Genomic DNA, 17,958 nt, shown 5'->3' with positions numbered 1-17,958 from the left:
GTATCGCATACATAAGGTAACTAAGGGTACTGCATTGGTGGGGCTGTCATTTATACTCAAGTGAATCACGTGAATAAGTTTCCGACGTCATTACGGCCGCAAGACCGGAATTAACAGACCTTTAACGCGGAACGGTAGTTGGAGCTAGACACATGGGACATTTCATTTCGGAAATCGTTAAGGAATTAAGTATTCCGACATCCAGTGTCAAGAGTATGCCGAGAATACCAAATTTCAGGCACTACCTCTCACCCCGGACAACACAGTGGCCGACGGCTTTCACTTAACGACCGAGAGCATCGGCGTTTGCGTAGAGATGTCAGTGCTAACAGACAAGCAACACTGTGAGAAATAACTGTAGAGATCAATATGGGATTAAATTTCCTGATAGATTAAAACTGTGTGCCAGACCGAGACTCGAACTTGGGACCATTGCCTTTCGCGGGCACGTGCACTACCAACTGAGCTACCCAAGCACGACTCACGACCCGTCCTCACAGCTTTACTTCTGCCAGTACCTCGTCTCCTACCTTCCAAACATTACAGAAGCTCTCCTGCAAACCCTGTAGAACTAGCACTCCTGAAAGAAAGGATATTGCGGAGACGTAGCTTAGTTACAGCCTGGGGGATGTTTCCAGAGTGAGATTTTCACTCTCCAGCGGAGTGTGCGTTGATATGGAACTTCCTGGCAGATTAAAGCTGTGTACCGGACCGAGACTCGAACTCGGGACCTTTGCCTTTCGCGGACAGTAAGTTTCATATCAGCGCACACTCCGCTGCAGAGTGAAAATCTCATCCTGGAAACATCCCCCAGGCTGTGGCCAAGTCATGTATCCGCAGTATCCTTTCTTTCAGGAGTGCTAGTTTTGCAGGGATCGCAGGAGAGCTTCTGTAAAGTTTAGAAGGTAGGAGACGAGGTACTGGCAGAAGTAAAGCTGTGAGGACGGGGCGAGAGTCGTGCTTGGGTAGCTCAGTTGGTAGAGCACTTGCCCGCGAAAGGTAAAGGTGCCGACTTCGAGCCTCGGTCTGGCACACAGTTTTCATCTGCCAGGAAGTTTCATATCAGCGCACACTCCGCTGCAAAGTGAAAATCTAATTCTGGATCAATATGGGATGCAGGACGAACGTATCATTTAGGAGAGTGTGGCGAAATTTGGCCTTAATGGGCTATGTCAGCAGATGACTGACTACTCTCCTGACCTCGTGACTGTATCGGTTGGATCCTAGACGACTGGAAAACCGTGGCCGGGTTAGATGACTCGCGACGTCAGTTGGTAAGAGCTTTTGGTAGGGTTAGAGTGTGACGCAGACCCCAAGGTGTCAAGAAGTCACTATGCAAGCTGGTGGTGGCTCCATAATGATGTGGGCTGTGTTTAAATTGAATAGAATGGGTCCGCTGGTCCAACTGAATAGATTATTGTCTGAAAATTATTACGTTCAGCTACTTGCAGACCATTTGCAGCCATTCAGGGACATCATGTTTTCAAACAGTGATGTCACATCACCGGGCCACAATCGTACGCGACTGGTTTCTGCACTGTTCGAGCAAATGATTTGGCCACCCATATCGTCCGTCATGAATCCCATCGAACATTTATGGGATGTATTAGAGAGGACAGTTCGTGCACAAAATCCTACACCGGCAACACCTTCACAGTTATGGACGGCTATAGAGTGAGCACGGCTCAGTATTTCTGCAGGGGACTTCCAATGACTTTTTCAGTCCATGCCACGTCCAGTTGCTGCACTACACAGGGCAAAGTGAGTTCCGCCGCGATATTAGGGGGTATCCCACGACTTTTGCCATCTCAGTGTAATCCAGCATCGAAAGATTTTGGACTGACACTTACATGTGTCTGGGCAACGATGAATCTTCTTGAGACCCATACGGCTCGATCTCGTAAACACAGTGAATATAATTACATGCTAATAGGGTTGTGCGTAAACGCACTTTGCAGCCACGAATGTTACAATGAAAAGTAACTTCTGCCGCCACTTTATAGTGGATTGCAGAGCAGAGCTGTAGGTGCAGAGTATGCAGATAGTAAGGAAGGAACCGCATTACAGTCAGCTAAAATTATGTTTAGGGGCAGAAATGTTTTGTGACTTTCTCAGTGCGCGGAGCGGCCACGCCGGAGAATTGGGCGGCGCGCCTCCCGCTGCTTGTTTGCTGTCCCAGATGTGATCCCGCAACCAGAGAGGAAGCGGCCTGTTAGCCGCTCTCCACGTGGGCCGTGGGCCGTCCCCACACATCGACCACTCTGCTTCCTGACAGCCACGCTCCAAACGAAGCCGTCTATTGTCACAGCCCACTCAGTCTCGTACGCTGCCTTATATGCTGCCTTCAAGCGAAACGGTAGTGATAAAATTACACTACTGGCCTTTAAAATTGCTACACCACGAGGATGACGTTCTACAGACGCTAAATTTAACCGACAGGAAGAAGATGCTGTGATATGCAAATGATTAGCTTTTCAGAGCTTTCACACAAGGTTGGCGCCGGTGGCGACACCTACAACGTGTTGACATGAGGAAAGTTTCCAACCGATTTCTCGTACACAAACAGCAGTTGACCGACGTTGCCTGGTGAAACGTCGTCGTGATGCCTCGTGTAAGGAGGAGAAATGCGTACCATCACGTTTCCGACTTTGATAAAGGTCGGATTGAAGACTACCGCGATTGCGGTTTATCGTATCGCGACATTGCTGCTCGCGTTGGTAGAGATCCAATGACTGTTAGCAGAGTATGGAATCGGTGGGTTCAGGAGGATAATATGGAGCGCCGTGCTGGATCCCAACGGCCTTGTTTCACTAGCAGTCGAGATGACAGGCATCTTATCCGCATGGCTGTAACGGATCGTGCAGTCACGTCTCGATCCCTGAGTAAACAGATGGGGAAGTTTGCAGGACAACAAACATCTGCACGAACAGTTCGACGACGTTTGCAGCAGCATGGACTATCAGCTCGGAGACCGTGGCTGTGGTTACCCTTGACGCTGCGTCACAGACAGGAGCGCCTGCGATGGTGTACTCAACGACGAACCTGGGTGCACGAATGGCAAAACGTCATTTTTTCGGATGAATCAAGGTTCTGTTTACAGCATCATGATGGTCGCATCCGTGTTTGACGACATCGCGGTGAACGCACATTGGAAGCGCGTATTCGTCATCGCCATACTGGCGTATCACCCGGCGTGATGGTATGGGGTGCCATTGGTTACACGTCTCGGTCACCTCTTGTTCGCATTCTCGGCACTTTGAACAGTGGAAGTTACATTCCAGATGTGTTACGACCCATGGCTCTACCCTTCATTCGATCCCTGCGAAACCCTGCATTTCAGCAGGATAATGCACGACCGCATGTTGCAGGTCCTGTACGGGCCTTTCTGGATACAGAAAATGTTCGACTGCTGCCCTGGCCAGCACATTCTCCACATCTCTCACCAATTGAAAACGTTTGGTCAATAGTGGCCGAGCAACTGGCTTGTCACAATACGCTAGTCACTACTCTTGATGAACTGTGGTATCGTGTTGAAGCTGCATGGGCAGCTGTACCTATACACGCCATCCAAGCTCTGTTTGACTCAATGCCCAGGCGTATCAAGGCCGTTATTACGGCCATCTACGTTCTTCTTGGTGTAGCAATTTTAATGGCCAGTAGTGTACTTTGCTTGTTGTAAATAGTGGGCAGAAATTTATCGCTGTCATATTCTACTGCATTCTCCATGGCTCGCTCCCAACAATAGTGTGCTTTCTCGACTTCACATCTAGATTCGTACGATTTTTTTCTGACTAGTTTGAGGGGCCTCTCTGCACGACTTCTTCATCTCAGAGCAGCACTTGCGCCCGACGTCCTCAGTTATTTATCGATTGTCATTTTTTTTTTTGGTTCACTGTTGCTGTTTGAGTTCACACACTGTCATTTTGTTATTCGGAGATAGTGATCGGAGCTGTGGATGCTAGAATATTGAGTGCCAAGTGAAGATATCGGAAGATTTTCCACACATTCTTCCGTTTGAGTTCATTAGAGCGCTGACAACAACGGAGGCAGCCAGAAACATTTGGGCAGTGTCTAGGGTTAATGACATTGCACAGAGTACAGCAGAAAAATGTTTTTCCGTTTTAAGGGGCATCGTTTTGGCGTTAGTTACTCTCCACTTTCAGAAGAGGTTTGATGTAGATAGTTTAAAAGCATTAATCCACAATGATCCACATCATTGTACTCCAGAACTTGCAAATGTGATGAACTATGATTATTCCACCATCGTGCGACATTTGCATGCAAATGGGGAAGATTCAAAAAATCAGGCGTATGGCCGGCCGCTGTGGCCGAGCACTTCTAAGTGCTTCAGTCCGGATCCGCGCTGCTGCTATGGTCGCAGGTTCGAATCCTGACTCGGGCATGGATGTGTTTGATGTCCTTAGGTTAGTTAGGTTTAAGTAGTTCTAAGTCTAGGGTACTGATGAACTCACATGTTAAGTCCCATAGTGCTTGGGGCCATTTGATTCGGGCCTATATGTACCGTAGCTCTAAGTCAGAATCACAAAAACCAGTTGGTGGCCGTATGCCCATCTCTGCTTGCTGTATAGTTATTGGTGACGAAACCTGTTCTCCTTACGCTAAACTAAGGAAAAGAAAGGTGTGACAGCCCAAACAAAGCAGCAACTCCCTGTACAAAGCCCTAGGCGCATCCACAAAAGATAACGTTATGCATCTGGTGTATTACGCATTTCTTCTCCGAGTTAAAATTTATTGTCAACAACCGAGACGTCTTGCATACACAGTTCAAGAACAACGACCAGGAAAACTGCGTGATGTAATACTACTCCATGACAACGCACGCCCGTACTGTGCTAAACTGACAGAAACACTACAAGCGAGTCAGGTTGGGTAGTCATTCCGCACCCACTTTATTCACCTGATTTTGCGTTCTCAGAATTTTACCTTTTCCGTTTTATATCCAACAACCTTCAAGTAACTTCCTTTCGGGATGAAAATGTGTTCCGAACAAGGCTCGACAAGTTCGTCTCCTCAAAACCACGTGATTTCTACAGTCGCGGAATCGAAAAACTACCCCAGCGTTGGCAGACAGTATCAGTAAACGAAGGAGAATACGGGGTGTTCAAAAAAACTCTCCGCAGTGTCGTGTCATTGTTAGCCCCGTGTGCCGTATGATTGTTCGCCTGCCTGGGTTACTTTCCTTCAAGTGGGCTCTCCCAACATTCCACTGTTTCGTTATCTCAGCCAGCGCAGTAGTATCGTTGGTGTGTGTCGTTACGTGTTGATGTGAACGTTTTAGTTCCTTTGTTCATTTGTTTCATTTTTGTCAGTGTTAAAATGCCAAACATTGAAGAACGTGTGTCTTTAGTCGAACAAGTGTTCGAAGCTGGCGGTAAATACACAGTTTCAGCTCGTCAAACATTTAATTCAGTTTTCACGGAGACAACACTCCCAAATCGCGATACTGTGCGATATTTGATTAACAAATTTCGACGTACGGGTTCAGTGACAGATGCACCGAGAAGCGTTTTGCCTGAGAATCTGAGCTACTCGATATTTCCGATAAAATGTTCATGAGTCCGAACAAGTCAGTAAGAAAACTCGCCCAGCAAATCGATGTTAGTGTCTGAACGGCCCACACAGCTGTAAGGAAAGAATTAGAACTTTTCCCATACAAAGTGACAGTCGTGCAAGAACTGAGAAATACTGATCATGGAAAGAAACTGCATTATTGTCAATGGTTCAAAAATTTCGTTCAACAAAATGGAAGGGCTACTGTTAACGAAACGTTTTTCACTGATGAGGCGTGGTTTCATTTATCCAGGTACATGAACTTGTAAAATTCTCGTATGTGGAGAACAGCAAATCCATTTTGTATTCATGAGGAACCACTTCATTCTGTGAAAATAGGAGTTTGAACTGCAATTTCTTGGGTCCCATATTTTTCGACGAAACAACAAACGCACTACGATACTGCAGTGAGTTTCACTTCGGTATATTCACTGAAGCATACGGTACGCACGGCTAACAATCGTACGGCACTGCGGAGAGACTTTTTGAACACCCCGTAGATTATCAGAGACTGAAGTTATGTGGATGTGTTGTGTTTATTAAACTTATTGAAAACCGCTACGAACTTACGCGCGAACTCAATACAATGTATATCCTTTTGAAGTGATAATAGATCAATATAACAACCAACAACATACTGGAGACTCACTACGCTTCCAAATATGTTATAGTACGAAATGAAAAAAAAGAGACGTGAGTACTTTACAATTGTCAGGAAGTAAGCTCCATAAATACCTCTGTTAAATTCTTAACAATCCAAATCGACATCCATTGTTTCTATCACGTTGACACACATTTCCTCCGCCGTCGTAGACACCCAGCGTATTCTTACTATTCACTACCTCCATTCCTTTTAACAGTGGAGTACCCTCTATTCTGAAAGTTATTTTACCTTTCTGCATGCTGAATCTGTTCTTCTGACGATCGTTTCCTTTGAGGTTTCTTTTCCCTACCACCATTACTCTTAAGCCAGTTTGACATACCCTTCGTATTTCAAAGTGCCTTATATTGTTGTATTCCATTCTTGTCTTGAATGTGCTTTTATTTATTCTTCCATTACCCTTGATTTCTATGCAGCTACCTTTTTTACACCTTATTAACTAAAAAGCGTCCGCTATGTCCGCTCTTTTTCATACATTTGTTTTCTGAATTGGAAAAAAATGTACAATTAATCATCTCAGTTGTATAGCATTAAACTTACTCTAAGTATATTCTTAAAAGCTACGTTTAATGCTTATCCAAACACGTGAACAGGCTATGTGTGGTTGCCTGTAAGAGAAACACGATTTTTCTAAATTTACTGCACAACACTGGAACGTCTGCCCTGTGGTTTACTGATACGCTAATTTCATTGGAAATTGGAGTCTTTTAAAGTTGAATGGTAAGCTGGTTGAAATGCATGGAATTAATGGTACTAATACTGACTTGCCTGTTTCTTTTCGATTTAATATTTCCGCTTCTGTGATGTTGTTTAGAGGTTTTTTGCGAAAGCGTACCGGCAGCTATGTTTCATCTCCCTGTATCAATGGATTGAAATAATTTTAGTTTCCTTGGTATCATATTCTGTATTCGCTGGTTTCTTTAGTGAACAACATCATTTTTGTTTCCTAAATTGTTGTCTAACACAAGCATTTTTCGTTTACGTAGTTCCTCTGTGAATGTGGATACGCTCTTTCGATGATGAGGTTCTTTTTCTTTTTTTGTTTTACTTCTCTGCACAGTTCATCGGTTAACACGACGATTGTTCTGCTAGCCTTTGAGAAGATTCGCAAAGGTTCGAGAAAATTATTTTTATCATTTTCCTTTGAAAAATACATTTGTGGGAAAGAGACAGAAGCCGTCCTGATGACCACCATGGTGTCATGTTGACCACTTCGATACTCAGATATCTCTACAACGACAACAGCTACCACCGCACAATCACTGTAGTGCACCAAGGAAGAATCATGAGTACCTACGGGTAAAAAAAAAAGGGTTTGGCCGTGGGTGGTTTTGTTCCATATTTTTGAAAAAATGGTTCAAATGGCTCTGAACACTGCGGGACTTAACTTCTGAGGTCATCAGTCCCCTAGAACTTAGAACTACTTAAACCTAACTAACCTAAGGACATCACACACATCCATGCCCGACGCAGGATTAGAACCTGCGAACGTAGCGGTAACGCGGTTCCAGACTGTAGCGCCTAGAACCGCTCGGCCACACTGGCCGGCCATATTTCTGAAGACAGTGCCTCTATTTGACAATCTAATGCATAATGTCCATACTTCATCGTATCATCGGATCTATAAGTTGTAGCAGTGTAACCAGGCTTCTTCATATTATTAGATATGAAAGCAGTACCCATACAGGTGCACCTAGTCCACAAATCACTCATCTTCCAGGATACCTGAAACTTTCTCCTTCACGCCGTCCTCGTCTTGGTTTTATTAGAATTTTGGTTTTAGGACTACATATGTTGTGTACATGTGTATGTAATTCAAGCAGTGAGACGAGTTTAAAATCCTTTTTTGCGATATTTGGACATTTCGTGGCATCTGAGGATGGAGTTATGTGGCTGATAAATCGATAATGTAACTTAAATGTGGACATTAAATACGGAGGAGTTCCAACATCACCATACTTATCTCGAAAATGATCGACATGTAGGATGCCACGACTGTGCAACCACAGATTGTATCACAGCGAAAACGCACAATAAGGTATCGGATGACAATATGATTAAAGTTTTCCGATATAAACTCTCTAAAAGGAAGAGCACGATGCATTTTACAGGCAAATTTGCTACGAGAAATTTATAAAAAACGCATTTGCGTACCCTGCATTTATAGAGTATTCCCCAAAGCCATTCACCCATCTTTACAGCAATATTTCCATCGTTTTAAAGAGAATTCAACTAAGTATGTGTGCCGAAATAGTGCTGGGAATGACGCTTGTGTACTCCACTTAGTGTCAGTAATGGAACAGTCACCAAAGCAGAGGCTGACTCAAATACCCCCCAAAAAATAGCCAAATCAATTCCATCTGCCAAAAAGGTTACCTCTAGTGTTCCTGGAATGCTAAAGGGATCTTCTAATTGATTATTTTACAAAGGGTAAAACAACAGCTGGCGAATTCCATGTGCGCCTTCCCGATTTACTTTTTGAGAAAACATGTGATAGTGAAGTACGTATTTTGTGCAGGTGATGCCCAAACGCTGAAAAGTCATATAAGAGTTGGTGATGAAATATTTCTTTATTTGCTGCAGCTTTGATCGTCTCATCAACTTCAGGTACCATAGCGTTATTTAGACGAAGCGTTTTGTGTACGCATACACTGTATGTAGAGTGCACGGCACAGGCCGTGATAACAATATTGTAGCAGAATTGAAATTCTGTATCGGTGTATGACTTGACTGTGTAATGCATTTTACTATCGGTGGCGTGATGCATGATGGCTTTTACTCTATTTGACGCCGCATTATGAATGTTGAGTTACAGAATGTTCATATTTTTATGACACATGAAGATCAAATCACAACAAACAATTACTTTATTAGCAATGACTTTTTTATGTATGAAATGTAGAAACTTCACCCTAAATCATAGATCTTGAGCTCTTTGAAATCTTAGTGTTCTCACATTTATAGAAATTTGTAGCTGGGAAGACTCGAGTTAAGAGGTTATTGCTATTGTAGACGACTTTTCTGCGGACATTCTAGAACAGCACTTCCTTGTGGAATCTGCTCTCTGGTAAAGCATTAGCAACGATACAGTGTCTTACGGGAGGCTACCTCCATAGAGAATGAACTTTTGAAAAAAGTATTCGACTGCCAGGCTGGGAAATTTCCTCGTTGGCCTCGTGTTCCACTTCAATAAAATGTAAATCTTTATTTTGGTCAAATGTTTGAGCCGAATGAAAGATTCCCTGGAAATTATACAGCATATTTTTTTCTCCGAATTTTCGTAGCCAAATGTAGAGCGAGAAATGGACAAATGGGATATCAAATTGACAAGCGTGAGATATAGTTTTACTAAAAAGAAAATGTTTAATTGCTTAAACCAATTGAGGCAACTAAGAATTGAGGGGAATTTCTGATAGCCAAACGAAGAGTTCAAAATGAACAAATGAGGTAGCAAATCGACTTGAATGAGATATACTTTTGCAAAAAAAGAAATTAATTAGCTGAAAATAGACAGGGAAATTAAGACGAACTTAATTACTAATCTGAGGGAAAATTGAAGTATTTCACGAACAGCTGCTGCTAGCAAAAGATATCAAATAACAGCATAAATTTAAATTTCGCTAGTTTCTCTTGATCTAGAAACATTTTTAAACAACATTTGAAAATAGAAAAAATGAAAACTGACAGTCAAACATCATATGAAATTATTTATCTAAAAGTAAGAAATACGATGGTCATCTGAAAAGTTTCTGACCTAACAGAGAAATAAGACATATTTTCTTCAAACTCATTTTCATTTTTCAACATCATCTCTTAGTAAGTCTGTGCGCTTCTCTCAGCGATGCTTCCGTCTCCTTAACGTGTCTAAGTAATAGTCAGTGTCTCTGCAAAATAGTTTTTTTACTAAGGTGTTGGCCTCTTAATTCGATAAAAATATCTATCCATCAAACTCTACTTTTAGCCGAGGAAATAAAAGAAAAAGTCGCTTGGGGCTAGAGCTGACGAGTAAGGACGGTGGTCAAGTAGCTGAAACCACAATTCATGGATTTTCGCCATGGCAAACGCTGAGGAAAGACGGCACTTTGTCCTTGTGAAACAAAAGTTGTTTTTCTTCTGCAAACGTGACCGTTCTTTCTCGATTTCCACGTTCATCTAGTCAATTAACTCACCATTTGGTGAGCTTGAGCAATGTTGTGGTCAGTGGTTGCAGTTTTAGGCCGTCCCGAACGTTCATCGTCACTCAGGCAGGTACGGTCATGTTTAAACTCAGCTGCCCAAAATTTCACTGTGGTAAATGATACTGCAGAATCCCCGCACACAGCAGGCAACATGCGTTTGATTTGCGTAGGCGTATTGACTTTCCAAAACAAATATCTAATGACAGCTCGACTGTCGATTTTGTCCATTTTCACAAAAACACTCGCATCGACTCACTGAAACGAGAATTGGTTGACATTTTTGTTTCGTAATACAAATGCGCAGACAAATTCCCCAACTTTTGTTGACAAGTGTTTTTATCTTCATGTTGAGGTCGGAAATTTTTCAGACTACCCTTATAAAAGATATTACAGGAACATTGACCCGCCTTTGGGTGATGCTGGAACTCATGTACAGCAAATGAGGTGGTGACTGGGAGTTTAAAACTCGAAGAGTACTAGAATATATTTTTATGATGCAGTTTCACTTAATGGTCTTCTTCAGTGTCTAACGTATATGCATCTCAACTGCTGTATGTGATTTCGAGCATCAATCAAAGCCGCATCAAATGTTGTTGTAATCTGCGAGGGTGGTGTGGTAAGTTTTGTAAAAAAAATCAAGAAAAAATGTTTATTTAGTAAACAATTCATCTTACTTCTCTACATAGTCTCCTTGCGATCCTCCTGCTTTTTCATGCCGTCGGAGAAAAGGGTTTCGTCAAACTCAGCAAAATAGTCTCTGGCTACAACTACTATTTCCTTCTGTCATGAAATGGACTTCCCAGCAAGCATGTTAGAGAACAGGAAGAAGTTACTTGGGACAAACTCTGCTGAATAGGGCGGACGAGGAACCTATTGAAACCCCAGTTCATGCACTTTCTCCACTATTATCGCCGATGTGTGGGATCTTGCATTATCCTTGTGAAAGAGCACTTTTCTGTGTGCCACCTTGGTCTTTTTTCTGCCGACACAAGTTTCAAACGATTCAGTAATACGATCCAGTTATGGTTCTGCCTTTTTTCCAAGTAATCTATGAGTATTATTCCTCGGGAATCCCAAAAAACAGTGGCCATCAGCTTACCAGACGAGGAACTTATTGAAAACCCAGTTCATGCGCTTTCTCCACTGTTATCGCTGATGTGTGGGATCGTGCATTATCCTTCTTTGGTGCACTTTAACCAACCTTCGTCCATTGTGTTGACGATCATTTTGACTCTGGTGTGTAATGATGGATCCAGGTTTCGTCAACAGTCACAAATCGACGCATAAAGTCTTGCACATTGTGATTAAACATCGCCAAACACTCAACTGAAACGTTGTGCAGGATGCGCTTTTGGTCTGCTGTGGTTTCTTCATGGCCAGTTCTCCGTGGAGGATGTTACGCACTCGAACTGTTGAGATGCCTACAGTCTCGGGAAAGCCACGAATTTTCGTTTGTCGGTCTTGCATTTTGTCAATGGATTCCTTTGTGGTGACTTCAGTTGGATGCTGGTCCGACCACTTTTAAATTAATTATTCCAAAATAAATGGTCTTCGGTGAAGGTGGAGTCCGCGCGTGAACTTCATCCAACCCTTCAAGTGAAAATACCAGGTGTTATAATTCAACTTTCCCTATTTAAAACATTATAACACGGAAACTAATTACTGTACGAGTACCAAACTTGGTAGCGTTATTGTCCAGAGTATGGGGTGCATGTTTTCCATGCGTCATAGCTCCACCTTCCAGTTCCAGCTAAGGCCACCAGGTACCGTGGTCAGTCATTGAGATTCATAGCCTCACACACCTGACCAGTCGCAGTGCACTTGCTGAAGTGTCAGCATGAGCTTGGACAAAAGAAGTGGGGCATTATGGTGAAGCTCTACTATCAAAACAACCGTAATACTGCAGCTGCACTTCGAGAATATCGCGGCTGAAAGGATTTCTCCACCTGCCGTGCGGACCATGATGAAGTAGTTCGAATCAACTGAAAAACTGGGGGCCGGCCGGAGTGGCCGTGCGGTTCTAGGCGCTACAGTCTGGAGCCGAGCGACCGCTACGGTCGCAGGTTCGAATCCTTCCTCGGGCATGGATGTGTGTGATGTCCTTAGGTTTAATTAGTTCTAAGTTCTAGGGGACTGATGACCTCAGAATTTAAGTCGCATAGTACTCAGAGCCATTTTTTTTTGAAAAACTGGGAGTCGATCCGGAAAGAGGCCGATGACCGGTTGCACCACAGGTGGTTGATGAAATCGCTGTTGTTATAGTAGACAACGCTGCGTGCAATTCTCGATCGTCAGGCAATGTGCTTACTGTGTCACTACAGTTGAACGTCCCATGGTCCACTGTATGAAAGGTGATTCGAACCATTCTCAAATGGTATCCGTACAAGATCAAAATCGTACAGCAGCTTGTATCACAGGACACTCAGCGACGTGTTGACCTTGCTCTCCACTTTCTCGCATGGATTGACGATGACGAAGGCTGGCCCTGTACCATCCTATGAACAGACGAAACTCATTTTTCTCTGACGCATGAGGTGAACACACAGAATTGCCGAGTGTGGAGTCACTTTACATGAAGTTTCTCTGCATGCTGAACGTGTCATCGTATGGTGTGGCTTCACGATTACGTTCACCATAGGCCCATTCTTTTCTGACAGGGTTGGCGCTCAAGGACCAAAGACGCGCAATGTGACTGGCCAGCGTTACTGTGATATGCTTCGCAGCTTTAGTGTAAGGTAGGGTCGCACCGCACATCGCTTGTGAAGTTCTCTGAAACACATTTGGAAACGATCGAATTATCAGCCGATTGTTTCCAAATTCTTGGCCGACACGATCACCTGATCTCACTCCCTGTGATATCTGGTTAAGGGGGTACCTGAAAATATGGTTTACCAGAAGAAGTGAAGTGTCGTGTGGCTAGGGCCTCCCGTCGGGTAGACCGTTCGCCTGGTGCAGGTCTTTCGAGTTGACGCCACTTCGGCGACCTGCGTGTCGATGGGGATGAAATGATGATGATTAGGACAACACAACACCCAGTCCCTGAGCGGAGAAAATCTCCGACCCAGCCAGGAATCGAACCCGGGCCCTTAGGATTGACATTCTGTCAAGCTGACCACTCAGCTACCGGGGGCGGACGGTTTACCAGATCATTCACACGTATTATGATCAAGAGAGGCAGCCAGCGTACCTACAGAAATGCTTCGTTCTGCTGCGCAGAATGCAAACCTGCGCTTTCAGATACTTCTGGACGCTGATGGACATATTGAGCCCTTTTTGTGGCAGAAATGGTATGATGTGCCGTAGCGGCACATTAAAAGTGTTTCAGTTGAATTGATTCTGCATTATTTCTCTACCCCATGTCCTTGGCTTTAATGCTACCAAGTTTGGTACTCGTACGGTAATTAGTTTCTGTATTATAACGTGTTAAATAGGGAAAGTTCAATCATAACCGACCGGCATTTAATAACAACACGGAACTCGGTTTTCTCCATTTTCAATCGCAGTCGACACACTGATCATTTCAGACGACTGTCAACAATGAACTGCACACTGTACATTGTTGAAATTCTTTATAGGATACTTGGTTAATGAAGCTTACCTACCATGAGGATGCAACAAAAATGTTCCATTCTTTCATGAAATCTACCGGACTTGCCAAACCAACCTCGTATTTTATTTCTTTAAATTTCACAAAATATTTGATCATTTTTGCAGGTTTTTTTTCCAGAATAGGGAGCTCGCTCTTAGTCGGCGCTATGGTAGACATCTACATCTACATACATACTCCTCAATCCACCATACGGTACTTGGCGGAGGGTACCTCGTACCACAACTAACATCTTCTCTCCCTGTTCCACTCCCAAACAGAACGAGGGAAAAACGACTGCCTATATGCCTCTGTACGAGCCCTAATCTTATCTTTGTGGTCTTTCCACGAAATGTAAGTTGGCGGCAATAAAATTGTACTGCAGTCAGCCTCAAACGCTGGTTCTCTCAATTTCGTCAGTAGCGATTCACGAAAAGAACGTCTCCTTTCCTCTAGAGACTCCCACCCGAGTTCCTGAAGCATTTCCGTAACACTCGCGTGACGATCAAACCTACTAGTAACAAATCTAGCAGCTCGCCTCTGAATTGCTTCTATGTCCTCCCTCAATCCGATCTGATAGGGATCCCAAACGCTCGAGCAGCACTCAAGAATAGGTCGTATTAGTGTTTTATAAGCGGTCTCCTTTACAGATAAACCACATCTTCCCAAAATTGTACCAATGAACCGAAGACGACTATCCGCCTTCCCCACAACTGCCATTACATGCTTGTCCTACTTCATATCGCTCTGCAATGTTACGCCCAAATATTTAATCGACGTGACTGTGTCAAGCGCTACACTACTAAAGGAGTATTCAAACATTACAGGATTCTTTTTCCTATTCATCTGCATTAATTTACATTTATCTATATTTAGATTTAGCTGCCATTCTTTACACCAATCACAAATCCTGTCCAAGTCATCTTGTATCCTCCTACAGTCACTCAACGACGACACCTTCCCGTACACCACAGCATCATCAGCAAACAGCCGCACATCACCCTATCCAAAAGATCATTCATGTAGATAGAAAACAACAGCGGACCTACCACACTTCCCTGGGGCACTCCAGATAATACCCTCAACTCCGATGAACACTCACCATCGAGGACAACGTACTGGGTTCCGTTACTTAAGAAGTCTTCGAGCCACTCACATACTTGGGAACCAATCCCGTATGCTCGTACCTTAGTTGGGAGTCTGCAGTGGGGCACCGAGTCAAACGCTTTCCGGAAGTCAAGGAATATGGCATCCATCTGATACCCTTCATCCATGGTTCGCAAGATATAATGTGAAAAAAGGGCGAGTTGCGTTTCGCAGGAGCGATGCTTTCTAAAGCCGTGCTGATGCATGGACAGCAACTTCTCTGTCTCAAGGAAATTCATTATATGCGAACTGAGAATATGTTCGAGAATCCTGCAACAAACCGATGTTAAGGATATTGGTCTGTAATTTTGAGGATCCGTCCTTCTACCCTTCTTATATACAGGCGTCACCTGCGCTTTTTTCCAGTCGCTCGGGACTTTACGTTGGGCAAGAGATTCGCGATAAATGCAAGCTAAGTAAAGAGCCAATGCAGTAGAGTACTCTCTGTAAAACCGAGTTGGAATCCCATCAGGACCTGGCGATTTATTTATTTTCAACCAATTCAGCTGCTTCGCAACCCCAGGGATGTCTATCACTATGTCCTACATACGGGAATCTGTACGAGACTCAAACGGCGGTATGTTTGTACGATCCTCCTGCGTGAGAGATTTCTCAAATGCTAAATTTAAAATTTCAGCTTTCGTTTTGCTGCCTTCCGTTGCCAGGCCAGACTGATCAGTGAGTGGCTGGATGGAAGCCTTCGACCCGCTTACCTATTTTACGTAAGACCTTGGGTTTTCAGCAAGATCTTTTGCTAAGGTGTGATGGTGGTAGTGATTGAATGCTTCGCCCATCGCTCTTTTTACAGCAGCACGAATCTCTACTAACTTTTGCCTGTCCTCATTCTCCCGATCTTTCTTGTACCGCGAGTGCAACTGCCTTTGCTTCCTGAGCATTCTCCGAATTGCGCTGTTAAACCACGGTGGGTCTTTTCCGTCCGTAACCCACTTTTTCGGCACATACTTGTCCAATGCGTGATTTACAATGTGTTTAAAATTTGTCCATAATTCTTCCACGTCCATCGTACCGGAAGTAAATGAAGCCGATTCACTTACTAAGTTGGATGCTAACAACTGCTTATCTGCTCTTTCTAGTAAGAATACTCTCCTAGCCTTCTTGACCGACTTTTTAACTTTCGTAACCATAATCGAAATGACAACATCATGATCACTAATCCCTGTCTCAACACTGACACCGTCGATGAGGTCTGGTCTGCTTGGTTAATGAAGCTTACCAACCATGAAGACGCAACAAAAATGTTCCATTCTTCCATATAAATGTACCGGACTTACCATACCACCCTTGTATTTTATTTCTTTTAATTTCACAAAATATTTGACGATTTTTTTCAGCTTTTTCCCAGAATTGAGAGCCCGCTCTCAGTGGGTGCTATGGTAGATGACTAATGCGGTGTCAGGAATTTGTTTGCTCTCTTTGCTGACTGTGTTCTCACTCTTGCCCGCAGAGATGCTCCCGGACGCGCTGAAGTCGGACTGCTCCAAGTGCTCCGCGAAGCAGAAGGAGAACGTGCGCAAGGTGGTGGACTTCATGATGAAGCAGCGGGCGGCCGACTGGGCGCGCCTGTCGCGTAAGTACGACCCGGAGGGGCTGCACCAGAAGCGCATCGAGGCCAAGCTGAGGGAGCAGCAGCTGCAGCAGCAGCGCCAGCAGCAGCAGCGGCAGTGAGCAGACACCTGCTGGAGTCCGCAGCCCTCGCATGTTCTGGACGACCCACGTGCAGACGGCATAGTGTGGACCCGGTGCGTGACACAAATTCCACCAGCGAAAAGAAGTTTCAGTGCCGCGCGACCAACACATCGAATCGTCGGACGCTGTTTACATACTATATTGGAGTGTACTTCCTTCCACATCACACCACTTACATGTCAAGTGGGTGCTGCCTTAGCCAGCCTACCCGACGTGTTCAGTACAGCTACTGGACAAATATACGGGCTGGCTAGCCTGGACGCGATTGTGTTCGCCAGTGTCAGCCTTTAGAACTCCACATGCAAGAAGCGATTGTTAACTTGTGCTGTACCTACCTGGACTCGCCGATTTCCGTTCATCAAACGGTTGTCAGTGAGATCGCTTATTTAGTATATTAATAACATGAGCATCCATCGGCTGTCAGAGTGACTACGCGTACCACTGCAAATAAAACAACGGCAAGTTTCGAGACACTGATTGACATTCTTCTTTACTAAATTTATATTTTCAATACAATGTTATGTAAATTTTTCTGTCTTTTGTAAATTTGTTTTAAATACATGTAAATTATAAAAACTGCCCAGCACATTTCCTTTTTATCTTTTTACCATCTTATTTATTGCAACGTACGGGGGTTTATTGCACAATTATCAATATACTGAAAAATATCTATTGGTAGTCTTAATCGACCATGAGTTGCTATCTGACTTAAGCTGGCTCCGTTTAAACGCGCGGTTATGCCCCCAGTATCATTTGCATCTAAATTATCATTACACTCTAATTATTAAACAAAAATAAGGTGATTGCTAGTTACGATATCAATAATGCGGTGATTAGCATATGATACCAAATTAAGATTTATTCAGAACGGGATGAGCAATATTTCTAGCATATCATGACAATACAATACACTCGCTAACCTAACTAGCCTATCATTGGCACAATGTATCCTCTTTTCCTAACTACTTAAGTCAACACTGAACCCGCAAGTGACTCTATTGCAGTTCTGCCTGAACGGACACAGACTCAGAGAGCTGCCAGTGAAAGACCTAGCGGAATACGAACTCATTTAGAACTACAGTGCCCTACTTTGGCTGATGATTGCTAAT

The 17,958-nt window shown here is 43.8% G+C and overlaps 1 protein-coding gene across 1 annotated transcript in view; it reads left to right on the top strand.

Moving 5' to 3' along the window:
* The window catches only part of LOC124615946 (ejaculatory bulb-specific protein 3-like), a 49,033-nt gene extending 31,596 nt beyond the window's left edge, over positions 1–17,437 (top strand). The window contains exon 2 of the mRNA XM_047144146.1: positions 16,608–17,437. Within this exon, the coding sequence (XP_047000102.1) occupies positions 16,608–16,828 (221 nt within the window). The 3' untranslated portion in view covers positions 16,829–17,437. The remainder of the gene's footprint in view (positions 1–16,607) is intronic.
* Positions 17,438–17,958: the final 521 nt, after the last annotated feature.

Source organism: Schistocerca americana, chromosome 5 (genome assembly GCF_021461395.2).
Source record: "Schistocerca americana isolate TAMUIC-IGC-003095 chromosome 5, iqSchAmer2.1, whole genome shotgun sequence".
NCBI lineage: Eukaryota > Metazoa > Arthropoda > Insecta > Orthoptera > Acrididae > Schistocerca > Schistocerca americana.
The sequence above is the reverse complement of the archived record's forward strand: the minus strand, read 5'-3'. Positions and strand labels throughout refer to the sequence as shown.